At 49.6% G+C, this 24,111-nt stretch overlaps 10 protein-coding genes across 10 annotated transcripts; 3 read left to right on the top strand and 7 right to left on the bottom strand.

Annotated features, from left to right (window-relative positions):
• Window positions 1-31: 31 nt before the first annotated feature.
• B0J16DRAFT_389719 (uncharacterized protein) lies at window positions 32-302 on the top strand (the record flags this gene model as incomplete). Its single annotated transcript, XM_046131829.1, has 2 exons — window positions 32-225; window positions 278-302. 2 exons carry the CDS (start codon window positions 32-34, stop codon window positions 300-302), a joined length of 219 nt encoding a protein of 72 aa, XP_045978174.1.
• A 177-nt stretch (window positions 303-479) lies between these two features.
• B0J16DRAFT_376428 (uncharacterized protein) lies at window positions 480-1,938 on the bottom strand. The gene is made up of 2 exons (XM_046130760.1): window positions 1,748-1,938; window positions 480-1,698 (listed from the first exon to the last, which is right to left on the bottom strand). The coding sequence occupies exons 1-2, from the start codon at window positions 1,827-1,829 to the stop codon at window positions 611-613; spliced, it is 1,170 nt and encodes a 389-aa protein (XP_045978173.1). The 5' UTR covers window positions 1,830-1,938; the 3' UTR covers window positions 480-610.
• Window positions 1,939-2,421: 483 nt separating this feature from the next.
• B0J16DRAFT_294257 (nucleolar protein,Nop52-domain-containing protein) lies at window positions 2,422-3,529 on the top strand. Its single transcript, XM_046124385.1, has 2 exons — window positions 2,422-2,661; window positions 2,714-3,529. Exons 1-2 carry the CDS (start codon window positions 2,610-2,612, stop codon window positions 3,379-3,381), a joined length of 720 nt encoding a protein of 239 aa, XP_045978172.1. The 5' UTR covers window positions 2,422-2,609; the 3' UTR covers window positions 3,382-3,529.
• B0J16DRAFT_350971 (uncharacterized protein) lies at window positions 3,530-7,321 on the bottom strand. The gene has a single exon (XM_046129117.1). The coding sequence runs from the start codon at window positions 7,070-7,072 to the stop codon at window positions 3,632-3,634; it is 3,441 nt and encodes a 1,146-aa protein (XP_045978171.1). The 5' UTR covers window positions 7,073-7,321; the 3' UTR covers window positions 3,530-3,631.
• Window positions 7,322-7,575: 254 nt separating this feature from the next.
• Window positions 7,576-9,298, bottom strand: B0J16DRAFT_311948 (alcohol acetyltransferase). Its single transcript, XM_046125019.1, has 2 exons — window positions 9,136-9,298; window positions 7,576-9,086 (listed from the first exon to the last, which is right to left on the bottom strand). Exons 1-2 carry the CDS (start codon window positions 9,180-9,182, stop codon window positions 7,655-7,657), a joined length of 1,479 nt encoding a protein of 492 aa, XP_045978170.1. The 5' UTR covers window positions 9,183-9,298; the 3' UTR covers window positions 7,576-7,654.
• A 237-nt stretch (window positions 9,299-9,535) lies between these two features.
• Window positions 9,536-12,937, bottom strand: B0J16DRAFT_198164 (uncharacterized protein). The gene is made up of 2 exons (XM_046122913.1): window positions 12,215-12,937; window positions 9,536-12,164 (listed from the first exon to the last, which is right to left on the bottom strand). Exons 1-2 carry the CDS (start codon window positions 12,560-12,562, stop codon window positions 9,750-9,752), a joined length of 2,763 nt encoding a protein of 920 aa, XP_045978169.1. The 5' UTR covers window positions 12,563-12,937; the 3' UTR covers window positions 9,536-9,749.
• A 4,476-nt stretch (window positions 12,938-17,413) lies between these two features.
• On the bottom strand, window positions 17,414-18,572 carry B0J16DRAFT_350965 (uncharacterized protein). The gene has a single exon (XM_046129116.1). It carries the CDS (start codon window positions 18,218-18,220, stop codon window positions 17,732-17,734), a length of 489 nt encoding a protein of 162 aa, XP_045978168.1. The 5' UTR covers window positions 18,221-18,572; the 3' UTR covers window positions 17,414-17,731.
• Window positions 18,573-19,687: 1,115 nt separating this feature from the next.
• B0J16DRAFT_294244 (nucleotide-diphospho-sugar transferase) lies at window positions 19,688-20,740 on the top strand. Its single transcript, XM_046124384.1, has 2 exons — window positions 19,688-19,993; window positions 20,042-20,740. The coding sequence occupies exons 1-2, from the start codon at window positions 19,890-19,892 to the stop codon at window positions 20,658-20,660; spliced, it is 723 nt and encodes a 240-aa protein (XP_045978167.1). The 5' UTR covers window positions 19,688-19,889; the 3' UTR covers window positions 20,661-20,740.
• On the bottom strand, window positions 20,741-21,770 carry B0J16DRAFT_419083 (uncharacterized protein). The gene is made up of 2 exons (XM_046133802.1): window positions 21,558-21,770; window positions 20,741-21,505 (listed from the first exon to the last, which is right to left on the bottom strand). The coding sequence occupies exons 1-2, from the start codon at window positions 21,721-21,723 to the stop codon at window positions 20,805-20,807; spliced, it is 867 nt and encodes a 288-aa protein (XP_045978166.1). The 5' UTR covers window positions 21,724-21,770; the 3' UTR covers window positions 20,741-20,804.
• A 428-nt stretch (window positions 21,771-22,198) lies between these two features.
• On the bottom strand, window positions 22,199-24,039 carry B0J16DRAFT_350961 (uncharacterized protein). The gene is made up of 4 exons (XM_046129115.1): window positions 23,963-24,039; window positions 23,788-23,830; window positions 22,728-23,736; window positions 22,199-22,674 (listed from the first exon to the last, which is right to left on the bottom strand). The coding sequence occupies exons 1-4, from the start codon at window positions 24,021-24,023 to the stop codon at window positions 22,483-22,485; spliced, it is 1,305 nt and encodes a 434-aa protein (XP_045978165.1). The 5' UTR covers window positions 24,024-24,039; the 3' UTR covers window positions 22,199-22,482.
• Window positions 24,040-24,111: the final 72 nt, after the last annotated feature.

Here is a 24,111-nt window from a genome sequence, read left to right as displayed (position 1 = left end):
CCAACCAAACAAACCACCACACAACCTCAAAATGCCTCGCGAAGAATACCAAGTCCCTACCGCCTCCACCGGCCAGCGCGGCGGCACCCGCGACGACCACCAGGTCCGCCACGTCATGGCCTACATCTGCGGCGACTGCGGAGGCAGTGTCACCCTCGGCAAGGACGCCCTCGTCGCGTGCCCTCACTGCGCCGGTCGCATTCTCTACAAGGAGCGAACCAAGCGGTAAATAGCCCTCGATTCAAGTTCACGAGTCGTTTACTAACTACGATAATAGCATGGTTCAGTTCGAGGCCCGATAGAGAATACACGATTTTTGATTACAAAGCGAAAAGAAAAACCTTGCAAGAGCTCAAGCATGGGGATGTTGTGTGGATATCATGATTATAATCGAGACGGGAGTTTGGGGGTCTGGGAATTACGTTGAAATGAAAAATAGACAATGCGACACGGTTTGCGCAAGACAAAGACACAAGTCTGCGTGATTACTTCTTTGTTCATTTTCCCATCTTAAAGTCGCCTTGCGAACATCTAACCTGCAAATACCATGTGAACCGAGCAAATCCTGATTATACCCCTAAACGCCACTATATGCTTCTCCTTTTTTCCATCATTGCCTTTGGGTGTGAAGGTACTTTGCGAAACTCGCGTCCGCCATGACTGAATCGTCTTGGTCTCCCATGGCTTGCTGGTATCGGTCTTGAAGACCTTGCTTCTGGACCTCCTCGTCAGAATCAGTGTCATCGCCATCATCGTCACTGGCAACATCGGCGTCGTCGTCCTCCTTGGCCACTGGTAGACCACCAACTGACATGCCCTGCATCATCTTGTCCAGCTCCTTCTCACGAGTGGCCTTCTTCTGCTCATCACGCTCCGCTCTCTTTCGCTCAAGCTCGGGGAGGTAGTCGCGCAGGAATTCCTCCCTCTTCTCCTCGACAGCCTCAAAGAACTCGTCCACACCAGTACCCAGTCGTGAACTCACACCGACAACGCTGAGATGGGCGTAGAATTCCTCCAGCATAAGACTCATCGAGTTGAGCAGACTGCCCATATAACCACTGCCACCATGGCCACCGCCCTCAGCACCGCCCAGCTCATCTGACTCCTCATCCTTTCGTAGCGCCTCCTGGAATGCCTCAAAATCGGTCATCCATTCCTTCGCAAACTCAGCATCCTTGACATCAGTCTTGTTGAAGACCAGGATCATAGGGAGCTTGGTCTTGTAGAGAATAGAGCAGGCGTAAAGCATGTTGGACATGAATGTTGAAGTAGACGCAGTTCGAGGGGTATCGATAACATAGGCGATAACTGTAGGGAAAGAAGACGCAAGCGACTCGAGGAGAATAGTTCCAGATGCGGACCAGACAAAGACTTCGATCTGTCCAGGTGTGTCGACAAGAATTCTATCAATAGGTTTGCGATCGGGCTTCTCGGGATCGGGCTGGGCGCGCTTCTCGAGCAGGTTGACAATCTGGTCGACCTTTGTAGCGAAGAGGTTAAGAGAAGTCAAAATTCCACCGTTGGGGCCGAGGTTGTATTGCTTCATGACCTCTTCGTAGTTGACCGAATCGCGGATATCGATGTTGGACTCGAAAGGCACCGACAACACGGCGGGATCGAGGTTAATGACATATGGAGGAGTGTCGTTCTGGTGGAGATGAGCGTTGATGCGTCGCATAAAGGTAGTCTTTCCAGATCCTAGACACAATTAGACATGAAGATGCGCGGCGACCAGGGCTGTACTTACCAGCCATGCCGACGCAGACAATAGCGACAGGAGGCTTGTTTGCCTGGGGGGCTTCGCCAGCGGTTGTAGAGGATTCGGCCATGATGTATTATTTGTCTAGTATGTGGAGTGAGGTTTTCGGGGATTAGCTCTTGAGTTGGTAGTTTTACAGAGCTAAGTGTTGAAGGAATGAAAAGTGACGAAATGGAGACACTCAAAATTTTGGGCGCGGTCAACGTTGATGTGGATGCCCCGCGCGGGGTCATTCGCTGAAGTCAATGACTGAAACCAAAGGCAGCTGAATAAGCTGAAAGGTCTGAATCTGATTTACATTTATAATTTCTATGTATTATTATTATATGGTTTAAGTGCTATTGGTTTGTTAAGAATATGTGTGCAAAGTCTTGTTGAAAACTGGAGGCGGTAAATCGAACTTGATTTTGTAAAAGCTCTGACTTGCAGGACAAAGAAAGCCATCTTCAGATGGTGATCTAAGTTTGAGAAACATAATACCTCCGACTTATCATTGCCTGAAAGAACTCGATCGAATATCTTTCAATGATTATATCTACAGCTATTCATTTCTAACACAAGCTCATGGACTTCATATCGACATCGCAAAAAGTCCCTGGCAATGAATGGAGACCAAAGAAAACCGGCCCCACCCAAGTTCTCGGTGAAGCCCCCACATGGATCCGGCATCCCACCCTTCACCTTGAAAAAAAGTTGTCCAGCGTTTGATAGGCGTCGGATCTTTTACATCTTCAACACCAGCCAACTATCACAACAAACTCTCTTTTTGACAGCCTACCTTACCGGAGGCATAATCGCAAATAATATTTAAACCATTTACAAGAGCCATTGACGCTCTAACCTGTTCAAAATGGCCGCCGACGAATCCCAAATGCCCTTTATTCGCAACCTCGCTTCAAGCGGTTCGTCCAATCTGTCTCTTTTCTTTAGGCATGTATAACTAACTCTCGACAGATCGCAAACTCCGTACAGCTTCCCTAGAGACCCTCACAACATTCCTCTCCTCCCGCTCCTCCCTCTCCGACATCGATGCCCAGAAGCTCTGGAAAGGCCTCTTCTACGCCCTCTGGATGACCGACCGTCCTCTCCCTCAGCAGCGTCTCGCAACCGACCTCGGAAATCTCCTCTTCACGCTCAAGCCCGTCTGCGCCATCCCCTGGCTGCGCGCCTTCTGGACCGTCCTCGGCCAACAGTGGACCGACATCGACGTGCTCCGTCTGGAAAAGTTCCTTCTCCTCGTCCGTCGCGTTTTCGCCTCGCATGTCCGTTTCGTGAGGGAGCGCGGCTGGATGGATGGTGATGTTGAGGCCATTGTGGGTGTTCTGGCTGAGTTCCCCTTTGATAAGGAGGGAGACTTGCGAAAGAACCCTCTGGGTATTAGATTGCATGCGCTGGATATCTGGGTTGATGAGTTGGAGCGCGAGCAGGCGCTGGAGCAGCCTGAGGGTGAGGCTTTTGTTAAGAGCTTGGGAGATGTTGTTATTGCGCTGAAGAGGTGTCCTATCAAGCCTGTGAGGGAGCGCGCCGCTGATACCTACGAGGATGAGAGGTTGCCGTGGGTCCAAGCTGGTAGTGGTGATGAGGAGGAGGATGACGATGAGTGGGGTGGTATTGACGATTAAAAGACCAGAGTTTTGCAGGCGCATGGCGTTGGGATATGGAAAAATGCATTGCGGTTTAGAGCCGCCTTCTTTATACGTGGGCTAGAGGTTGATACCACCCGAAAATATCATCACCATCTATTGTCATTACTATTAAATGAATGCGAGAATGCGACTTCAAACGCCTGCTTGGGATATCTATTTCGTAGTAACGTAAAGTGATCTGATTACAATGCTGAACCAACACTCTTGTCAACGTAGAGTGGACACATTAGCAGACCCTCTGGTCTCCTCCAACAGTTTCATCCACATCTTCTGCTATTTCATAGCCCATTTCCCTTGCTTCCTGCTTTCGCTCTTGTTCCCGTCGTGCTTGTCGCCATGCATCCCATTTAGCTCGTTGCTCTGCAGTCTGAACCCGAGGTTTCACGAGACCCTTCTTGCGGAGTCGTCGGCGATGCTGACGCTTTTGTTCAAAAGAGAGTCGGTTGACGTCGATATCGGTGATTTCGCGATCGTAAAAGACATCCTTCATGTCTGCGAACCAATCACTGATTTCCTCCTGAGCCTGTCCGGCGAGGATACGTCCACGGCCACCTGTGGTCCATTGGTCCAGCTTCACAGGTATAGCGTTGCCAAAGGTGGGATCGTTGATAGACCAGACGCAGGGAGTACCACTGCAGCGGGTAGGACGGCAGAACTGGGCGCACATAGCAGACTCAAGAGCATACCAAGAACCCAGGAGGAAAAGAATAAGACCGAGAAGGGTGAAGCGGAAGAATGGCTTGCGATGGTAAAGTTGTGGAACAGGGAATTGGATGTAGGACACGGTCTTGATATCGGGGTGCGTGATGTAGGCGGGGCCTGTGCTGTGGTTGTCGAGGAGGGTAGCCATTTTTTCGGGGACCGGCTCGGGCTTGATAGTATCGAGGATATTCTTCTCTACCGGCTCTTCCTTTGGTATCTTCAACGCCGTCGGCTTATCTTCAACAGGTTTGCTCTCTGCTGCCTTGTCGGCGGCTTTGTTCTTGGTGCTGACTTGATCAGAGAGACGTTCAATGCCCCTTGCCGCAGTGTGAATTCCGTAGAGGCTACTTTTGAGGGTATTGTTCATGCGCGTGAGTCGATCCAGATCGGAGTTATCGTTGGTCTGGAGATCGATCTGGTTGGTGCGTGTGTTGAGTTTGGTGTCAAGTTCCAAACTGAAGTCGTCGTCAAAAGATGAGTCTTGGGGCAGCTTATCGAGAAGAGCCTCGACCTCACGAGATGGGGCTTTGCGACCAAGAATAACCTCTTCAAGATCGTCTAAAGTGGAATCCTCGATGTGATGTGTGCGTTGAAGCTCTTTTAGATCGTCTTTGACTGTTGGAAGCCTGGCCGAGTTTTTAAGTGTGCCTTTGCGGCGTGAAAGAGAACGAGTGCGCCGTCTCCTCACCCCACTCGACAAAGTCTTGGTGTTAGGTTTGTCGTCTGTCCCCGGGTCTGATGCTGTGTCTCTATCGCTACTATCCGTTGAACGCTCCATCCTCCTGTCACGGAACGATGCAGATCTTGGTCGCAGCGGTCTTTCTTCCCTCTTTGGCTTTTGCTTATCCTTCAAGTCAAATTTCTCGACCTTTACCGTCGCAGGCGTCTCCACGTATGCGCCCGTGATCTTAGGCGTGGGCATAGTAAGGGGATCCGGCTTCGGGGGTCGAGGTGTTGCCTCCACATCCTTTTCATCGTCAGAGTCGGCCTCCGAAGGTGCCTTGACAGACCCCTTCTCAGACTGGTTATCGCCAGGCGCAAATAAATTGGCTTCCGCTTCGAGGCGGGCTGTAGGATCGGCCTCAGAATTCATGGATTTCTTGCTTTTAACAGAGGTGGAACGACTTCGAGGCAGGCCGACAAATCCAACAGTAGGCTTTGAATCAGAGTCTTTTGAGCGTTGTTGACGATTTCGAAAGCCATTGCTAGTTGAAGGTTGCGGAATTGTTGATGCAGTGTCAGGTTTGGGATCCAGGGGCAATGACGCGGGTTTGTCAGTGTCGGGCACCTGCCGCGGCTCATTTTCTGGTGCAGGACTGGAACTGGCAGCTCTGGCCAGGCGTCGCAACAAGTCTCGGGAGTCAGTACGTCTGTGCGACAAATCAGGTCGCGCACGATCTTCGTCGTCCTGCGAACCCCCATTCTCTTTTGGTCGCGTTTCTACATTTTCTCGTTGTGACTTATATATTGTCACAGGCGTATCGGGTATCCGTTCGCCAACCGTCTCAAAAGCAGATTTTGGCCGAGTCGGTGGCTCCTGGGTCTCAATTTCGGCATTGGATTTCGTCTCTGGGACAACCCCTCGGCTCGTTTGTGGTCGATTCTCTTCTGGCGAACGTGAGCGACTCATTGCATTTTGTTCGCGAATCTCGTCCAACCTAATCGAAGCCATTGATCTTCTGGGGAGACCATTAACTTCCCGTTGTCGAATGGCGTCTAACTTGGTATTCCTCGGCCTCGGCGCATTGCGGTCAGGGATAGGTATTTGGTGTTCGACCTGTTCCTCACGCGCCCGTATTTCGTCAATCTTTGTATTGTGAGATCGCGATGAATCAACAGGAAGATCGCTTCCTGTCTTCACCTCTCGTGACCATATTTCATCGAGTTTGGTGTTGCGCGCTCCAGGAGTTGCCACCCTCGTCCGCGAGTTGATATCAACCTCACTGCCCTCGTCAAAGTGAATTCGGTTTGCAAAGGGACGCGCGCCCATCCGAATTCTTGGACTATCCGATATTTGTAGTTCTCCGGCCGTAAAGTCATCATCCACCTCCCATGCGAAGCTCTTTTCAGGTGACGCCTTGGCTGGTTCGGCTGGCTCAGCTGGTTCTGTATTGGCTGGTTCATTTTGACCATCAGCGCCCTCAATTGATGGCAATAGGTCCTCTATACCAGGGACAAGTTCTGGAATTCGTCCTTGTTTTGTCAGGTCGTCTTTCGAGGGCATTTGTCTCAATCCGCCCCAATTTGAGCCTGGTCGTGGTATTCCACTTGCGCTTTCTGGTCGAGATATCCCAGCCGCACTTCCTGGTCGGCTCCCAGCCTGTACCCCATTGGTGAGAGCATTGGGCTCTGGCGTAGGTTTCTTATTCCCAAACGACAATCCTGCCCTTGACTTTCCGTAAAAGCTACGCTCTCGTGGCGATGCTGTCTTCTCGGGCGACTTCTTTACTTCGGGTATCCTTGATGCTGCGAGCGACCCTCGCGAAAAAGGTCGACTTGGCGCTTTTGTATCGAGATGAGATTGGTTATGGTTGAACAGCTGCCGCACCTGACTCTCGTCCCCTTGATGTCGTTCACGCCAGGCTCGCGGCGCCGGGCTTGGTGACGCATCGACAGCTTGAGTTCCGTCGCTATCGTCCTCGATCTCTCTGGCAGCTAGAGCAAACGCATCGGACATGGAGAGTCGTTTCCGGGCAGACGCGGAGAATTTCGGTGTAGGCAGTTTGCTGTCGCGCGATCCAATGCTACCGTTACTTTCCCTCCTATCATAGTCTGACGTCGTCGATCGCGCGAATCCATTGCTTCGTATACTAGAGCCAAACCTCGAATTGTTCTGCGCTTGATCGTTTTCCTTATTCCTGTCGTTTCCCCTCGGTGGGTTGCTTCCAAAAAGTGGTTTCCTCCCGTTCTTGTCCACAATAAGCTGACTCGACCGCTCGAGCAGTGAACTTCTGTCGCGATCCATTGTGTGAGGCGATTTCGTATATGATTATGTGTAGTAGTCCAAGGTTTGTCGATAGCACATTATCTGTCGTGTCGACGGCGGCGCGTTTATTGCATCGCGACAGTGATTCAGCAGACAGACAAGTCGAAAAGCAGCTGTGCTGGTCGCTAGAAGTCGAGGTCGTACAAAGGTATGTATAGGAATAGCAAGTAAATATTGGACTGAGTATCGTATGTTCGTACAATAGTAGTGAATAAAAACATCAACAGCGCGCAAAAAAGTGATTGATTAAATGTTTTTGTCGGGTCGTGGATTAACGCGTTGAAGCGACGGGGCATGGGGGGTCCCTGGGGTGGCGTCCCGTCCGTTACCGTCAAAGACGGTAGGTGGGGTAATGTCTCGCCGTTCGCGTCCCGCCTCTACCTCTTGCACTTGCTTTCTCATTGGATCCTATCAACATCAATATCGATACACATTGATGGCCGTGAATTGGTTTTGAGAATATGAGCATAAGGACACCGTTGGCTTGATTGAGAGTGTTCTTTTTTTCTTTTCGTCATGGTGTTGTACATAAAAACTAACATACCCTTGCAAATATCATATTTAATCATCATCATCATACAGCCAATCCATACGCAACCCTCCCTCCTCATGCAACTGCTTCATAGCAGACTCCAAATCATCTCCCAAAGCTTCCATGAGCTCTTCGTCCACAATCCCTTCATTCCACGTTATTCCCAAAGTCAAACCCCCACCCTTGACACTTATAACACTAATACTCATAGGGTCACTAGAGATCATAGGCGAATTCGTAAACATCGCATGCGTGATAGCCCTCTTCTCAACTTCGGATTCTTCCTCATCTCCGGATTCAGAAACCTGTGGCAACTGACCAAGGTTGCTGACTTCCCACGTCTTTGTGCGCTTTTGGTGGTCTCTGTCAGTCAGGAACTCGGTCCAGTCTTTGATGCCGCGAAGGGCTTGGAGACCATCGTTGGCGGGGAGTGTTGATGTCTTCTGTTTCAGCTCGTCTTTTATCTTTTGTGCGTGTGACCAGACCAGATCGTCAAGGGCATCGCCTTGTGTCCTTCGGAGAGCCTTTATTGCTGTCAAAGGGTGCTCGTGCGCCGTGCCAGTTACACAGCCGAATAATGCCTCTTTGAGAGCCGGGTCGGCTGTAGGAGACAAGTACGGACGCATGCTTATAGGTGTTGAAGACACAAAGCCTAGAGCATCGGGGACACGCCTTGATAGAGAGGTGAGCGCAATAGCGTGCAGTAGACCTGTGATAGTTGTTCCGTGGGATCGAGTATCCTCAAGAACACTCTTTACCACGTTGGGAGGAATATTTGCGGTGACGATCCGGGTCTTGTGCGGGCGACTGAAGTCGATGGGTTCAGCTGACCAGATCTCTGGGGTAGCTCGTGAAAGAAACGAAGGCCACATCCAGCTGCACCAACCCATGAGTCGATGAGGTATGGTAGTTGTGTAGTCAATGACCTTGTCTTGCGGTTCGGGCAGAACCGGCAACTCAGGGAAAGATAGAGTACTCGACCACGATGGGTTGGGAGGTAGACCGTTTAGCTTGGCAAGAAGCTTCTCATGAAACAATCTTCCTCCCATACCATCCATAAGAGAATGATGGTAGGCAAAGACAACAGCCTCAAACTCGGGAGCCTCACCGGCCGGTCTGAGAACAACCACCCTCCATGGTGGTCTTGTCTCAACATCCTGAAAGATCTGATCATGGCACCAACAGTGCAATTCTTCCAGATTCTTAGTAAACTTCTCAGGAACAGAACTGCGGAACTCCACAAAGTTATCCAGCTTCATCTCGGGAATGTGAGTGAAGTAGGCCTTAGTCTCGCCCTCATCCTTGATACCAACACGCAGTATAGGATTTTCGGTAATGACATCTCCCAAAGCTGCATAAAAGGCTTCTTTGGATGGGTTGCTTGAGGGAATGCTGTATGTTGCTGATACCACGACCGCGCGATATAGACCCATCAAGTGAAAGGCCGCAGAGCCAGTCTCTCTAAGGCACAAATTAGTAACGCAGTCGAAATACTGATAAGATGACTTACAAGAGACCCAAACGTCGTACGGTGGCCATCTCAGAAGTTTGGCTCATTTTGTCTTTGACTCTCGGTATGAATGAAGTCAAAGATTTTCTTTCACAGTATTTGACGAAAAAAAGGCGGTATCTTCATGCAGCATCCCCAGTTTCAACAGTTGGCACCAGTAGACAAGACGAGACAATTGTCATTATGCGCTAACGCAACAACCCGGGCGAGATGGAGCTGAACTGGGGCTCCAGAGGATTCCCCTCCGCGTAAGCAACTTTGAATGCAAAACAGAGGCACAGTCGATAAGATGCAGTCATCGCTAAAAATGACCTACTTTGTGTTGCAGTTGAATTGGCTTTAACTCTGGTAACGATCTTCACGAGTCTCACTCACAACACCATCACAAACGATGAATATCTCTCATAATAAAATGGTTAGGTTGTTGCGCATTAAAAGCTATAATGTAAAAATATTCTATTCATCTTGCAGATGTGACCCGGCTCATTTCATCTCATATCAATTTCCACCTCTCATTTCACAATCCAAACAAGGGTCCCAGTCCCAATCTATATCCAAACGCCACGCAAATTTGATGCAAATGAAAAGAATATTCTTTTTGGCAAAACTTTTATCTACCATCCCTCGCCGGGATTTCTCCTAGGGCGAGCGTTGTTATTGCCGCGGAAGTAATCGTATGATGCTTCAGCTTCGGGGGCGTGCTGTGCAAGACCGCTGTAGCCTTGAGGTCCTCCGCCCATAGCACCGACCGAAGGCCCAGGCGACTGCACAGGTGTCATACGACCTGGCGTACTGAGGTTGCTGCTGTACGCGGGAGCTGCTGCGTTCGAAATGAGTCCGAGACCAGAGGAGCTTCCGTTGTTCTGGGAGTATAATGGGCTGCGACCGCGAGCAGGGGGCTCTTGACCCAAAGTCGTCTGCTGGGTGAAACCGGCATTACCGCCTGGTCGGTAAGATGTATAGCTAGTATCGCCACTGACGTTGCTGGCAAGCGACATCAATCGTTGCTGCTGGGCTGCTCCACCAGCGAATGCAGCAGGTGAACCAGTGCGGCCAACAGGTGTGCCAGGTCGAGAGAAATCGCTACCATCCATGGATCCAGGGGTACCGGGACGACCAATCTCTCCAGGGCGACCATAAATCTCGCCTCCACCGTGGTTCTCTGCGAACTCGGCTCGGTTCTTGTAGTATTCAAAATCCATCTGGGTATCGTTCACAAACTCGAATCCAGGGAAGCTGTTGGCAGCCTTGCCTGGTTTTCCGCCTTGCATAGGATCCAACATAACCATGTCAGAGTAACCACTCACGGTCATCATATCGCCGGAATCAACATCTCTGCCATCACTCAGGCGGCCCTTGTAAATGGCAGGAAGAAGGTTTTGCGCCTTAGAATGGACCATGGGTGTGATGAGAGGTCGGTAGAGGGCAGGGTGGCCGAATCGGTTCGCCAATCGCTCACTTCGCATGCGGTTCTCCTTGGGGTCGACTCCGTTTTCGGGGCTCTTCGTAACATCTTGAGTGTTATAGTATGTGATTTTGTCGTTGAAAGCATAGTTGCAATAAATCTTGAAAATGATCATGATGAATGGCAAAGGTACGACACAATAGAATTCGATGTGAGTTCCAAAGTTACCACGAACCCAGCAAGTCAACATGACAACAAGGTTAGAAAGAATCGTTGCGAAGATGAAGCGATTGAAGATGACACGCCAGAACATTCCTCCAGACTCTGTCTTGGTAACAAAGCGGTAAAGGAGAAGGTACTTCTTCAGCCACGAATCGATAAGGAAATAAAGGGCTGTCGCTGGAAGCACCAGAGGTTGGATACCAGCGAAGCACATAGTGACTGTAGCATAGTAAAGGAAGTAGTTGTAGTAACTGGCGTACTCGAAAGGCGGGGGGGCGGTAAGCTCAATAAGCTCTCGGGGTGTTGGACTGGAGAACTTCTTAAGGAAGAAAGCTTGGACTAGAGGCCAGGCTTGGGCGAGGTCGATGGCCGCACCTAGTTGGCGCTGAAGTAGGTAGGTGACCCAGAAGACGCTGTTGTTGCAAAGAGCTATAAACAGTCCAGCAGCAATGTCACGTCTCTTGATAGACTCCCAAACATCTTCCTTATTCTTGCCGGTTGTATCCTGAACAACATTGGATACGAATTGCCAAATAACACTGAAGATCGAGAAGATGAGAAGGTTGTTGAAGACGAAGAAGAAGTAGAGCTTGGCCAAGACGTGCCTCTCTCGCCCAGTTTTGGTTTGGTCACCAGCCTTGATGGAAAGTCGACGGAAAATCATAGGGAGAACGAGATAAGTCAGAGACATGATAGCTGGTGCAGCGACACCCTGGACAGCACCCCAAACCTTGGGATGAGCAGAGAGCTCCGTCTGGAAAGCAGGCCAGACCTTACCCAGATTTCCCAAGTTCACAAGAAAGATGGCGATACCCAAATTAGGAAGAATCCAGAGGAAGGTTAGAACAGTAATCCACATGTTGTTAACCCATCGTCGTCTTCCTCGTGTGCTGCTGTAGAGAGGCATGTTCTCCCAGATGATGTCGTTAGGTCGCGGCGCAAGCTTAACTGTGGCGCCAACAGGCTTTTTCTTGCGACAAGCGTACGCGATGCCATGGGCCTCTGCAATATCCGCATAACTGGCGAAACCATAAGGCATCGAGCCTCGCTTGTCAACACTCGCACGAACCTCTTTGATATGAACCTCAAGATCGCGAATTCGCTGAGTGTAGTATTCAATGGCATCCACCTTCTGGCCCTTGGGATAGGTTCCATACGATCGGTCCTTCTTGGAGGGTCTGCACATAGGACGAGCAACCGGGACATTATTGGGATCCTTAAGGTACTTAGCCAGGATCTTTTCAAGTTTGCGAACGGCGTGGTCGTGCTGTTCGATAAGCTCCGGTAGCTCCTTGACGTTTCGAGCAACGGCGGTTCGAGCAAAAGATGAGTTGGGGGCGATTTGATCGATAATCCTGGCGATGCCTTCGTCGGAGCAGCCCTTCTTGGGAATATCAAAAACCTGCGGTTCTGTGAGTTTACGACCTTTTCCAAAAACACACATTCCCTTACCATTAGAGTGCGAGAGTGAAGACTCTTTTGGTAGTCTTCGGTTTCGAAGTACTTGCGCCGGAGCTGGAGAACCTTTCTGTAGTTGAACCAGAGAAAGCCAATAATGATGAAGTTGAAACACCAGGCGATGACAACCTGAGACCAGATCGCTGGGGCGTATGTATTAAGAGGAGTGATGCCAATGACCCAATCGGCTTCCTTTTTACCCTCGTAAGCATTCCACTTGGATATGTTGACAGGTAGAAGAATGCCGACTCCGGTAACACACAGGGTGAGAAACATGTTGCGACACATTCGAACGAAGCGCAAGAAGACGGTGGCATCCATACCAATCAATGGTACAAGCATATCTTCGTTGGTTCGCCATAGTGTCGTGATCCATGACCACGGGGCCTTTCCTATAGGGGGCGGTACGTGTTTCTCGTCGGCGTGCTTCAACTTTGGGGCGTAGATAGCTTGGTGATATGGTCGCAAGATCGAGAACACGATGGCGATGCCGATGGTGATTGGAAGTGAAGTGGCCAAAGCAGAGTACAGCGAGGCAGCTTGGAGCTAAGGGAGGTTGTTAGCAGAATACCGAGTATATGGTTTTACAACTGGCCATACCTGTCCACTGAAAGGCTGTTGGAGAAGCTCAAGCAATTGTTTACCGGCATCCTGAGGATCGCGGCCATGAAGGTGGGCCGAACCGTCCATACTGGGCGCAAAGGCTCCGCCAACGGGCGAAGACGTTGAAGCTTAACTCAGACGAATAACGGCAGCCAAGTACAGCGCGCAACGGCAATCTCCTGAGCTCTCAAGTCTCGAGGTTGGTAACCACGTGTAAGGAATCGAGGATTGAACAGCGCAGGTGGGGGAAGAATCTCGTATAGGTTCGCAGGGAGTTTGAGTCGCAGTCGATATGAGACAGCTGACGAAGCTCAGTCAGTGAGGGCGAGGGGATAGATGTGCACGCCGGAAGTGACAGGTGTATCGTCGTAAACAAAGAACCCAAAGATGAACGAGTGTCGCTATTGTGAAAGAAGCCCGGTAGGCCGTGAGCGAGAGGATGAGGCGCCGTTAAGGGGGCCTTGTGAAGCGAAACGATCGAATATGGCGTCACTCAGGGACAAGCGACGATGATGGAGAAAGAATAAGAGGGAGGAGACAAAGAAATTGGATAAACCCGGAGAGATGATGAGTCCAGATCCAGGTCGAGGCAGGTAGTAAAAGAGTAAAAGGTAAAAGTAGGGCTGGGGGGTGGAGGTTCCTATTCAGACTAAGGAGGAGCCATGACATTGACATGGGATGGGGATGGATCCCATTATCATGGGGGACGACCTCGACACTTTCACTTTTTCTCTAGGTCGTTTTTTTGGGGGGGGAAGTTATCAACGGAGAAAGCTTGGCATTCATTTAGGTGCTGTATCTTAGCCAGCGCCAATAAAAGTCCCCTGTTTTAGAACTAGAACGCTACTGTACATATGTACGGTACCTAATCAATCATCTTAATTGTCTTTGCCTGTTCTTGTCATGTATAATAGAATGATCCAGACTCAGCTGCATGTGATACCCTGATAATTAATGATTGTTGTTAATGGCCCCTGTCTCCAAATCACAGGTTCAAAGGTCACAGACTTTGTTTTCTTTAACAATAAAATACTTCACACCCACATTATTCAACCAGTCTTTTCAACTGGCAGGCCCTTCACCCTCTTTTCTTTCTCGGTCAATGGCGCCGGCTTCAAGAAAAAAGGCACGCGGCCTCCGTGGGGATTGACCAGCTCCAGATGCTATTTTTGACGCCTCCCGACCCGCTACAGTGGGGACGGTCTTCAACCGTGAGCTCAACAACCAATCGTCGCCCTCCTCAATCGCCACGTCCACTGGACCTTTGCCCCTGCATGGATCTGATCCCCTGATGGGAGCCCTGGGATAGGATAAGATTTCATTTTTCTAAGCGGTGCCGTCCCTTAGACGAGCCAAACTAAATGGGATACGAACATTCCAAGCAATGGTCTTCTACAAACGGAAAGTGATGGAACTCTAAAGGACCTTTGGTTCTAACGTGCTGTCAAGGAACCGTTGTCTGTCGATCGATCTGCAGTACTCCGTACATTACGCACACATTCATTCAAATTCTCCATGTCTTTGAAATCTTTTCTTTGTTTTTACTGTATGTAATGCATGGTTGTTTGAAGACATGCATTGCCCTGGCATAAATAAGCAATCTTGGCCGTTTCTGACACTGACGCTCAAACGCCCCAACCGCCTTACAATCTCACTCGTTCTTACATTAATACCGTGCTCCCCTTTTACTCCCCCGTAAACAAACCTCTGATGGATCCAAACATTACTAGTAGTTATGCCTCAATGATGCACTTGCTGTATGGTGTCGTAGTGCTTTTAGCCCTCTACCCGCCTCATTCGCCACTATAAAATACCAAGTAAAATAGTTCATGCTCAATGACATATCGGTACAGAAATGACACGCAACCCGATCGCAGTGTTGGTAAACAAATCCTGTCAAATCGGGAAACGTTGGATGGTCTCGTTCGTTGTTTTGATGGGGCCTGCTATGAGCTATTAAAGCTTGTTGGAACCTCTGAAACAGCCAGTCGGGAAAAAGAAAAATTCGACTTCACTTCATCATGACCTGAGGCATATTGTAAAATCTCAACACAGTTTTGTTGAACAGTGGAATGTGTGCATTTCTTGAGTATTGTACGGAGTAGACCGATCACACTCTCTGCTTACTTACCCAGGCATCCATGATATCCTCTAAATCTGCATGTCATCGTGCCATCTGTCTAGGGGAACGAGGGAAGTAACGTTCACTTTTTGACAACATGCAAATAATCCGGCAATAAGTCGGCTTCCTGCGCGATACTTTGGTCATCCACTCCGTAGCCTGTCTCAAAACATCAGTGTAAGCTAAGACAACACTGCCATCATAAGGGACTAATTTGATGATGCCAACACTATATATGGCATATCAAGTCAGCACATGATTTAATTCCAGATACCAAATGAGCATGCCGCTGGTATTGATAGAAAAGACAGTGCCGTCGAGGAGTCACTGCAGTTGTAGCGGACCACAACTTGATCTATGCTGCATTTTACATGCTCCGCCAATATGGACTGCAGTTTATGAGTTGCAAGGTAACTTTCACTTGATGAAAAGCCTTTGCATGTCTCGAAATTTAGTGGTGACATGAGATGTCCATCCTAGTCCTTACAACTAAACGACACCTCAAGAGATACTGCAATGCTTCACTTACGGCACCACCAAATTCTCAGAAGATAATTGAGTTTGGCTTGGTACAAGGGCAGGTCTCAAGTCTCGTTTCATCTACAACATAAGAAATGAGAAATGAAGGCCAAGACCAACCAATTGATTTTTGCACCGGAAGTCCCTTCAACCCGAGCCCGGCAGTTTCGGGGTCCGATGCCAATGCTGTTACAACACTGAGAGAAGGTCAAAGCTGACAGCCAAACCATTATCTTGGGACCAGAGATCTGCATGCAACCCCCGTTGCTGTCAAGTCTCAGCCTTGGACCCCGAAGGAATTGCATGTCAGCTCAGCTGGAAGCGTACCTACCCTGTGACTGCAAGCCGTGACACATATTACATATTACTCATAAAATCCATGTCATGAACAAAATATCTGATCTAAGAGATTGAGCTCGGTATTTTGGAAATTCTCCGCTTACCAGCCAAGGCGAGACGCATTGCAGTACCGTACCCACTTAGACCGCCCACACGTGTAAAGCAAGGATTCTTCAGGGCGTCAGAAACTTGACTGAGAGACGAATTCATTGAGTCAGTTTACATACGTATGTCTTTCTGGATCTGCCCTTGGGGCATTGATTCTTTCGAGACTAGATCTAAGAAACAACCGGCAAGTGGAAGAAACAAGAATCGCCGGGTGCTGACGTTTTGCTCCACCAAGACGTAATGGGAGGATCCAAGATCTACTCAAGAGCCGAAGATTCTTTTTGTTCTTTGTGCCGGACTCTTAGGCTAACTAAGTGGGACTCGATCCAGGTTCCAGTAGCCTACGAGAATATGTGGTACAGCAAGCCTGGCATATCAGTGAACGCTACAGTAATTTGATGAGAAGATCGAGTTAGTGACTGTTCCATGTTTTCGATCGTATTGAATGATATCAGTTCCCATTTACCAATTGCTAACTTGCCTGGGCGAGCTTGAGGGAGTCCATCTCCCTTTGAGAGCAGACTGTATACAGTAGTGTTTCTTGGAGAAGTTACTGCTGCGAGTCTTGCCCACTTACACCAGCCTCTGACAGCTTTCGCCGCGCGGACTTACTCGTGAAAACTGAGTGCGATTCTTGTTTTGTTCCACACGGCATACGAGAGACGGGCGAAGAGGTTCGATCAGAGTGATGGGACATATGAGAAGACATCCTCTCATTCAGCTGGGTATCAAGGTTATCGGCACGAGAGTCAAGCCTGCGAAAATGAGCCGATAGCAGCCAATATGCTTGGACGCTGCTAAAGATAACCACGGCCGTGAAGCTAAGAGCTCTGCAACTAGGAAGTGAGGCTCTCCAGGATAGTCTGCGGTATAGACGAATGCATTGTTGATACGGTATGCATTGTCGAGACGACTGGATGCAACACCGAATAGCCAACCGACGACGCAAGGCTTGAAAAGAGGGCGACTGAACCGGATGATTCTTGGCAAGACCATTATGCTGTATGTCGTTCCTATGGTGGATTGTTCTCGGAGTATCCTAGTAGGTTCAGGTGGCCGACTGGGGACAGAGAATAGGGAATTCTCGGTAAAAGAAAGATAAACCATTTATAAGATAGTGAATTTGTGTGAGTTTATCGAGTAGGAAAGTTAGCTAGAGCTGCGTTGAAGTAAAGAGGTCTTAGTTCAATAGAGCCTATCGACTTATGGTAAGTTTCAGGAAATTGTATAAGTACCCAGTAAAGTCAATCAGAGGATAGGTCTTCCCAACAACTTGAATGATGATGTGGTATGGCTCAAGGAGGATGTGCTGCGTCGATATTCATGGAGTGCTCACAGAGCCAGGGTACCAAGAGTAAAAGTCAGAAGGAATGCTAGCGAGGATGAGCCACTCCTGATATGGCCAGAAAGTTGCTTGCAGTAGATGATAGGCTTAATAGTAGTTGCTATTACATCACCAATGTTGTGCAAGGTAGATATAAACACATGTATTCATAACTATGTTGCATCTTCATACATCCCGATCTTCTTGGAGTTCTACAAGGTGACCTTAGGAACACCATACAGACAGCCAATGTCGTGCTTGGTCTCAGCATAGAAGTAGAACAATGTTGGAAGCAGGCAATCATCTCACTCGAGACACAAGGAGCATAATCAATGGTTTACTACCTGAAGCACAAATATACACACAAGACAATCAGGCAGACTGTGGGAAGCTATTCCTGTTCCCTAACCGACTGTGCCGTTTTCGCCGTCCCATTTGGAGCAGTGTTTTGCTCAACACTCATAACATGTCATAATCAATAGTAGAATAACTCTTCCTAGACTTCAACTGGACCCTGACTTCGCGTCTTGCGTGCCGTTTTTCCAGCCGCAGGGGAGACAGCCTTCTTTTCCTTCTTAGGGGTCTTGCCGTTCTCTTGCTTACCGTCTGGCGAAGCCTCCTCGGAGGCTGTCGGCTCATCTGCGACGTCTTCGACACGAGCCTTCTTCTCAGCAGGCTCATCTGATCCAGACTTCTCGGATACAACAGGAGCGGAAGCACCGTTGGTAGCAGCGGGTGGCTCGTCGGCCTTGCGCTTCTCGCCCGCAGCAGCTTCGGCAGGGTCGTTGACCTCAGGCTTGCTGTCGCCATTAACAGAAGCGGGATTGTCGGTCATGGTGACGTCCTTTGGCTCAGAGACAGTAGGTGCAGATGTCGTCTCGACACCAGTGGTGACAAAAGCAACTTCGTCTTCGTTCTTTGGCGTTTCCTTGGTCTCTTCTTCGATGTTGAGTACAGGTCGAGGAGTGCCGCCTGCAGGTGTCATGTTGTTGACGGGTGTTTCTGGAACTGAAGCAACCTCGACGGGCTTTGGCGGAGCGTGGAGGCCACCGGCACCGTCAGTAGGCTTGCTCTCTTCTGGCTTAGCAGTCTCTGGAGGAGCTGTTGTGGTATCCAAAGTGGGAGCGCCGGCCTCGGCTTCGGGGGCCGTGGGTTCAGGCGCGCCGACTAGAGTATGTCAGCTTGGTATTCGAGGTGTAAGTGCGGGAACGAGCTCGATGAGTTTCAAAGGTCATCGCGAACATGTCAATTGCACTGCGCAGGGCTATACGCGATGGTTCCGATGCCATTGAGATGGCTGACGATGGAACTTACCTTTGTCTATAGCTGGAGCGATTCCGTCCGACATGATGATGACGTAACAATTGTTGTCGCAAAACGAGTCTGGCTTGTAGTCGCAAGTGTACACGATATAGTATAGTCAACAATGGATGCTAATGGAGTTTGTGAAGCTGGTATGAAGTCGCGAGAGTGAGATTGAAGCTTTACGATGGGAAGGAAGAAAAGAAGTCAAGTTGGGGATGAGACACGGGGAGCTGAAGTGAGGTTGGCGGTTGGCAGGAGCGAGAGAGCACGAGGTCACGACGGTTCCACAAGCCATCCATAGCTAGAAACAGAAAGCAACAGAGCAAGAGGAGAAGCAGAGAGACAAGATGGGTATGGGTAAATCCGAGGATGCACAAACAATATCGAGGTTCCTCTCCAGCGAGAATTGAGGGACGAGTAACATGGACGGGATGGTGATGCTTTGGGTCAAGGGTGGGAAAGAGGTCCACGCCAACACTCTTTCGTCACTGGACCGCAACTCTGTGGACTGTGAGATTAGCCCAAGGAACACCCGTACTTGACGGTGTGAACTATGAAGATCGGGACGGACTTGGTCGTCATCTTGGGATTGGATCCCAGTTTCCAGTCGACATGCGCTTTGCGGGGAACTGAACAAACGAAAGAGCTTGAGTGGGTCAAGACCAATTAAGCCACTGATCTGGGATCCGGAACCAGTGAGACAAGGCCCTAGTACCGGTACTTAAGAGTTGCTGGGGAAATCTGTGGGAGAGAGTTTTGGCTAAGGAGAGTTACTGAGTTTTAGTTGGCACTCAGTACGGGTTTGAGTTGACCGCGATGTGAGTACAGAAACTTGCTTCTTTTCCAGCAGTCTCTCATGATAGTTGAGTGCGTAATAATCGATAGATGGCCACAGATAGTACCGAATGCAACTCCCCTCTCTCTCTCAACTGACGAGCATGACATGACGGCAGAATTGACGATCCAAGTCCTGACCTGCATGTTATGCTTCCCAATCCATGCTAGCAGATCGGCATCGGTCAGACCAAGAAAGATGTACCTCTCCAGCCACACCTCACGAAACTTTACCAGCCACATTTCCAAATTCAGGGGCTGCCTGCAATCTGGCTCTCCCACCATCGTGAGCTTAGTCATTTTTGTCATGCCCCCCATCGCCAGCTTCAAGGTGTCCCTTTAGTAGTAGAGAGCGGCTAGACGCGAATAACGAGACAATCCATCAACGCGACCACCAAATTCTTTACGCTCATTTTTCCTTGACGATTTTTCTTTGATCTGTCTACTTTTCAGATCACTTCTTCTCTTCTTAATCCTCTTCTTCGAATCGATACCCCTTTGCAATTCCGCCCGTCATGGCTCCCAAAGGAAACAAGTACTCGGTTATCTTGCCGACGTACAATGAGCGAAAGAACCTCCCTATCATTACCTGGTTGTTGAACCGTACCTTCACTGAGAAGTCAGTAAAATTCTGTCTCTAGCATTGGTCAATTACTAACTGAAGTAGCAACCTCGATTGGGAACTCATCATCGTCGACGACGGCTCCCCCGATGGAACTCAAGAAGTCGCCGAGCAGCTCGTCAAGGCCTACTCTCCCCACGTCCTCCTCAAGCCCCGCGCTGGCAAACTCGGTCTCGGAACGGCCTACGTCCACGGTCTCAAGTTCGTCACCGGCAACTTCGTCATCATCATGGACGCCGACTTCTCCCACCACCCCAAGTTCATCCCCGAGATGGTAGCCCTCCAGGAGAAGGGCAACTACGACATCGTCACCGGTACCCGATACGCTGGAAACGGTGGTGTCTTTGGCTGGGATCTCAAGCGCAAGTTCGTCAGCCGTGGCGCCAACTTGTTTGCCGACACTGTCCTGCGCCCTGGCGTGAGCGACTTGACAGGCAGTTTCCGACTGTACAAGCGTGCTGCGCTCGAGAAGGCTATTGCTAGCACCGAGAGCAAGGGATACAGTTTCCAGATGGAGTTGATGGTGCGTGCCAAGGCCATGGGCTGCACCGTCGCTGAGGTTCCCATCTCGTTCGTCGACCGTCTGTACGGAGAGAGCAAGCTTGGTGGCGACGAGATTGTCCAGTATGCCCAGGGTGTCTTCAACCTGTGGCTCAAGGTCTAAGAATGGAAATGACATGATCAAAAGGAACACATCTTGTTGGATGGGGCGTTTGGGGAAGTATAGTACCATTTAATCTAATACCACGTTTCTTCAGTCGTGTGACCATCTACAGCATGGATTCCAATGTTGTCTGCACTATTGATATTACATGTTACGTCCGCCAGTCACCATGATGGTCTGTCCTGTTACATAAGAGAATAATGGACTGGTCACAGCCAAAATAGCACTCGCGGCCTCGGTCGGAGTACCTGCTCTCCTGAGAGGAATATCCGTAAAGGCAGCATCTCCAGCAGCTTGCTTTTGCTTCGCCGGGATACCCAACGCGATTTGCTCGCCGTCGGGACCCTTTACGAATGCTCCATCCTCCTTGGCCGCAGTCAATCGCGTGAGAATATGCCCAAAAGCAACGGTATTCGCCCTCACACCAAAAGAGGGACCCCACTCCTTTGCAATTGTCTTAGTGAAGCCAGTAACACCCGCTTTAGCCAGGGCATAGTTGAGCTGACCTGCGTTTCCGTGGACGCCAGATGTGGATGAGATGTTGACGATGCAACGAGGAGCGCCATCGCGTACGCGAAAGTATGGTGCTGCAGCTCTAACAAGAGTAAATGGAGCGGTGCAATGCAGAGCGAGGATAGTATCCCACTGTTTGTCCGTCATCTTGTGGATAACTCCATCCCAAGTGTAGCCAGCGTTGTTGACAATGATGTTGATCTTGCCATCGCCAAAGTCAGCGGCGCTCTTAATCAGATTCTCAACGTATTCTGCTTTAAGGATATCGCCAGGTACAGCTTTGGCTTGGCCGCCCTCTTTGTTTATGCTTTCAGCGACAGCCTTGCATTTTTCTTTCATAGTTAGCATTGCTCTCAGGATCTTGTGACAATATCGGTTTCTTACCCGCGTCAATGTCTGCAACAATAACCTTCGCGCCCTCTTTGGCGAATAATTTGGCTGCTTCCGCGCCGATGCCTTGGCCGCTACCTGTAATGATGGCTACTTGACCTGCAAGTAGACCTTTGGGGTAGTTGAGATGGCCTGCGAGTTGACTAACACGGTCCGACATATTGAAGTGTATGAAGCGCTTTTACAAAATTATGAGGAACAGGTTTTGGGTAAATACATTACCAGCTGCTTCCCCAGGTTCTGGCCTTTAATGATCCTGGCGATCGGCATGATCGACATGTCTGTGCCGAGGCTCAACGGGTCGGAATGTGGGGTAGCTCCTAAGCTGGTATCTAACAAGACAGAGAGGTAAAGTAGAAGCAACTCCATGATAGTTTCTTGATACTACAAATACTTACGATTAGTGATGGACTTGATCAGTTCAGTGTATTAAGAGCCTGATCATGTTCGTCTCTAAATGTTGGATATATCCACTCCTACCTAAGTACGTTACAAAGAGATCAGAACCCAATCGAAGGCGCCCCTAGATACGGTAAGAGGATTGAGTAGCTCATACAACTATAAAAGAATCACTATGTGATATTGATCAACCATTGTTGGGTTTTTAAAAGAACTTTTCGTAACACATGCCCTGGACAGATCATTGAAGGCACCAGACGCACAAGAGGCTGTGCTTAAAGCAAAACGATTGCAGATAGCACACACTAAGGTATTAGAAACGTTGGTTATCGAGAGCATAAGCGTCGGGGTATTGGCCACTCTATATAGATTCTGACCAGTATCTGGGTTATTAGATTTGGCGTCCTGGCCCTTGAGAGATAACGTGTCTGCTATCCAGTAGTCTGGGCAGCGCACCAGAGAAAAGACGGATATTGGTCGACCTACCCCGTTGTCTCTTAACTCATATGCAATTTCACAACTATAGCTTGAAGTCGCTGTTTGTCTTTTCCCATCCTGCCGCTGATGGCTCCATACCAGCTACCCTCTCCGTCAACTTGATCTTCATATTCTTATGTCTCTCAGTACACAGCTCGTACATAGTCGATAAGTTGAACAGCAGTGTATGCGACGATAGGCCTGAGTCTACAAGTCCTTCGAGAACCGCTCGTCCCTGAATGAGTTAGTATATGAGCCTCCATCTGGCTATGGGCACTGGGCACTTACCTCTTGTATTCTTCCCAAGTATAACAAGCACACCGCTGTGTTGACACCAACCATCTCGTCGTCCATAGTTTCTTTGAGTTCCTTCCACGCCTGAAGCGCACTTTCGTACTCAGAGTCCGCCATGTCGCAGAGCGCCAGGATAAGCTTTTCAGCATTCTCATCGTTTTCCACAGCTAGGCGTGCGCAAGCCCTTGCACTCTCGACGTCGCCCAGGTGCAGCCATAGGAGAGCCTTTGTAAGCGCCATCTTGCCATCGCCCCGATCCCGCAGGGTACTTAGATGTTGAGCGGCACCCGTTAAGTCCCCAAGCTCGATCAGAGCGCCTGCGACTTGAATGCCGAGATCATGAAGACGGGCTTTCCAGAGCTCTCGTGCTGAGTTATCGTGTTGGGCTGCTGCTTTGGTGATGCGCTCTCGTGCTTCACGAGCGAGGTCGTGGTAGCTCATGACAGCTCTGCGATAATCGCCGAAGCCGAGTGATTGGAGGCGCACATTGAGAATTCGGAGTTCCCAAGGCACTAGGTGTTCACCTGTTGTCTCATCCACATACCTTCTGATATCGTTGAGATCTTCCATGGCTTTCACCTCCTGGGCGGCCAGTGGAGTCGCATCGATCAAAGTAAGGCATGCTAGGCGGGTGTAAAGCAGCTCAAAGATCTTCTTGGAGTCGGTTGGGTTGATGCCCCCGCTGGCTCCAGATCCTGTGAGCTCTTGGACAGCAGCTATCGCTGCCGCTCTGAAGTGTCCATTAGCGAGAAGTTCCTCGATAGGCGCTTCAGGGTCGGGCTGCTTCTGGGGGTTCCGGAATGCGACAGGGACATTGAGAGGAGTAAGATGGTGGTAGATCTCTGGTCGTAGGAGGAATGAGAAGTCCTTCGGTTTTGTTTCGCCTAGTTGTGAAACTGGTGTTCCTGTAGATGAGCGTGGATGTGGTGATGAGAGTCTGTTGCGCTGTGTGAGAGAGGATGTACGCTTAGGTGCAGGTTGGGGTGGTGAGAGTAGCGGATCACTACCAGGAGAGTTAGCCACCAGAGTCTCAAATACAGGAGATGCTGCTCACTCGTCAAGATCGAGAGGCCCTTTAGTAGAAGATCTAGGTCGGGCTGAGACAGAATTAGCCTTGTATCGCAAGTATCATGAATCTGTTAATGGAGGCTTAGGTTAGGCTGCGAGCGCGAATTGCCCCGCATCGTACAGCAACCTCAGCCCACAACAAGCGAGTTCTGGGGACATACTCTTGGTGATGGACTTGTTTCTCGAGTGTCCTTGACTTCCTGTTCTTTGCGGTTCACTCATGGTCTCGTATTTGATGTGTTATAGATGCTCTTTGAGGAAGTGCTGTGACCTTGGGGCTTCATAGGCACTTCGGGTAATCGTCGGGTAG

The sequence above is a fragment of the Fusarium flagelliforme genome (assembly GCF_020744385.1).
Source record: "Fusarium flagelliforme strain FIESC 12 MPI-CAGE-AA-0113 chromosome Unknown B0J16scaffold_8, whole genome shotgun sequence".
Taxonomy (NCBI): domain Eukaryota; kingdom Fungi; phylum Ascomycota; class Sordariomycetes; order Hypocreales; family Nectriaceae; genus Fusarium; species Fusarium flagelliforme.
This window is presented reverse-complemented; position numbering and strand designations above follow the sequence as displayed.

Excerpts from the sequence above, each read along its gene's own strand:
- B0J16DRAFT_376428 (XM_046130760.1), bottom strand. The coding sequence starts at position 1,829 with ATGGCCGAATCCTCTACAACCGCTGGCGAAGCCCCCCAGGCAAACAAG. Across the intron at positions 1,699-1,747 it reads TGTCTGCGTCGGCATGGCTG|GATCTGGAAAGACTACCTTT; the intron begins GTAAGTACAGCC and ends AATTGTGTCTAG.
- B0J16DRAFT_294257 (XM_046124385.1), top strand. The coding sequence starts at position 2,610 with ATGGCCGCCGACGAATCCCAAATGCCCTTTATTCGCAACCTCGCTTCA. Across the intron at positions 2,662-2,713 it reads TCGCAACCTCGCTTCAAGCG|ATCGCAAACTCCGTACAGCT; the intron begins GTTCGTCCAATC and ends AACTCTCGACAG.
- B0J16DRAFT_350971 (XM_046129117.1), bottom strand. The coding sequence starts at position 7,072 with ATGGATCGCGACAGAAGTTCACTGCTCGAGCGGTCGAGTCAGCTTATT.
- B0J16DRAFT_311948 (XM_046125019.1), bottom strand. The coding sequence starts at position 9,182 with ATGAGCCAAACTTCTGAGATGGCCACCGTACGACGTTTGGGTCTCTT. Across the intron at positions 9,087-9,135 it reads GTACGACGTTTGGGTCTCTT|AGAGACTGGCTCTGCGGCCT; the intron begins GTAAGTCATCTT and ends TTTGTGCCTTAG.
- B0J16DRAFT_198164 (XM_046122913.1), bottom strand. The coding sequence starts at position 12,562 with ATGCTTGTACCATTGATTGGTATGGATGCCACCGTCTTCTTGCGCTTC. Across the intron at positions 12,165-12,214 it reads TTCACTCTCGCACTCTAATG|GTTTTTGATATTCCCAAGAA; the intron begins GTAAGGGAATGT and ends ACAGAACCGCAG.
- B0J16DRAFT_350965 (XM_046129116.1), bottom strand. The coding sequence starts at position 18,220 with ATGACACCTGCAGGCGGCACTCCTCGACCTGTACTCAACATCGAAGAA.
- B0J16DRAFT_294244 (XM_046124384.1), top strand. The coding sequence starts at position 19,890 with ATGGCTCCCAAAGGAAACAAGTACTCGGTTATCTTGCCGACGTACAAT. Across the intron at positions 19,994-20,041 it reads AACCGTACCTTCACTGAGAA|CAACCTCGATTGGGAACTCA; the intron begins GTCAGTAAAATT and ends TAACTGAAGTAG.
- B0J16DRAFT_419083 (XM_046133802.1), bottom strand. The coding sequence starts at position 21,723 with ATGTCGGACCGTGTTAGTCAACTCGCAGGCCATCTCAACTACCCCAAA. Across the intron at positions 21,506-21,557 it reads TGTTGCAGACATTGACGCGG|AAAAATGCAAGGCTGTCGCT; the intron begins GTAAGAAACCGA and ends TAACTATGAAAG.
- B0J16DRAFT_350961 (XM_046129115.1), bottom strand. The coding sequence starts at position 24,023 with ATGAGTGAACCGCAAAGAACAGGAAGTCAAGGACACTCGAGAAACAAG. Across the intron at positions 23,737-23,787 it reads GGGCCTCTCGATCTTGACGA|TGATCCGCTACTCTCACCAC; the intron begins GTGAGCAGCATC and ends CTCTCCTGGTAG. Across the intron at positions 22,675-22,727 it reads ACTTGGGAAGAATACAAGAG|GGACGAGCGGTTCTCGAAGG; the intron begins GTAAGTGCCCAG and ends TAACTCATTCAG.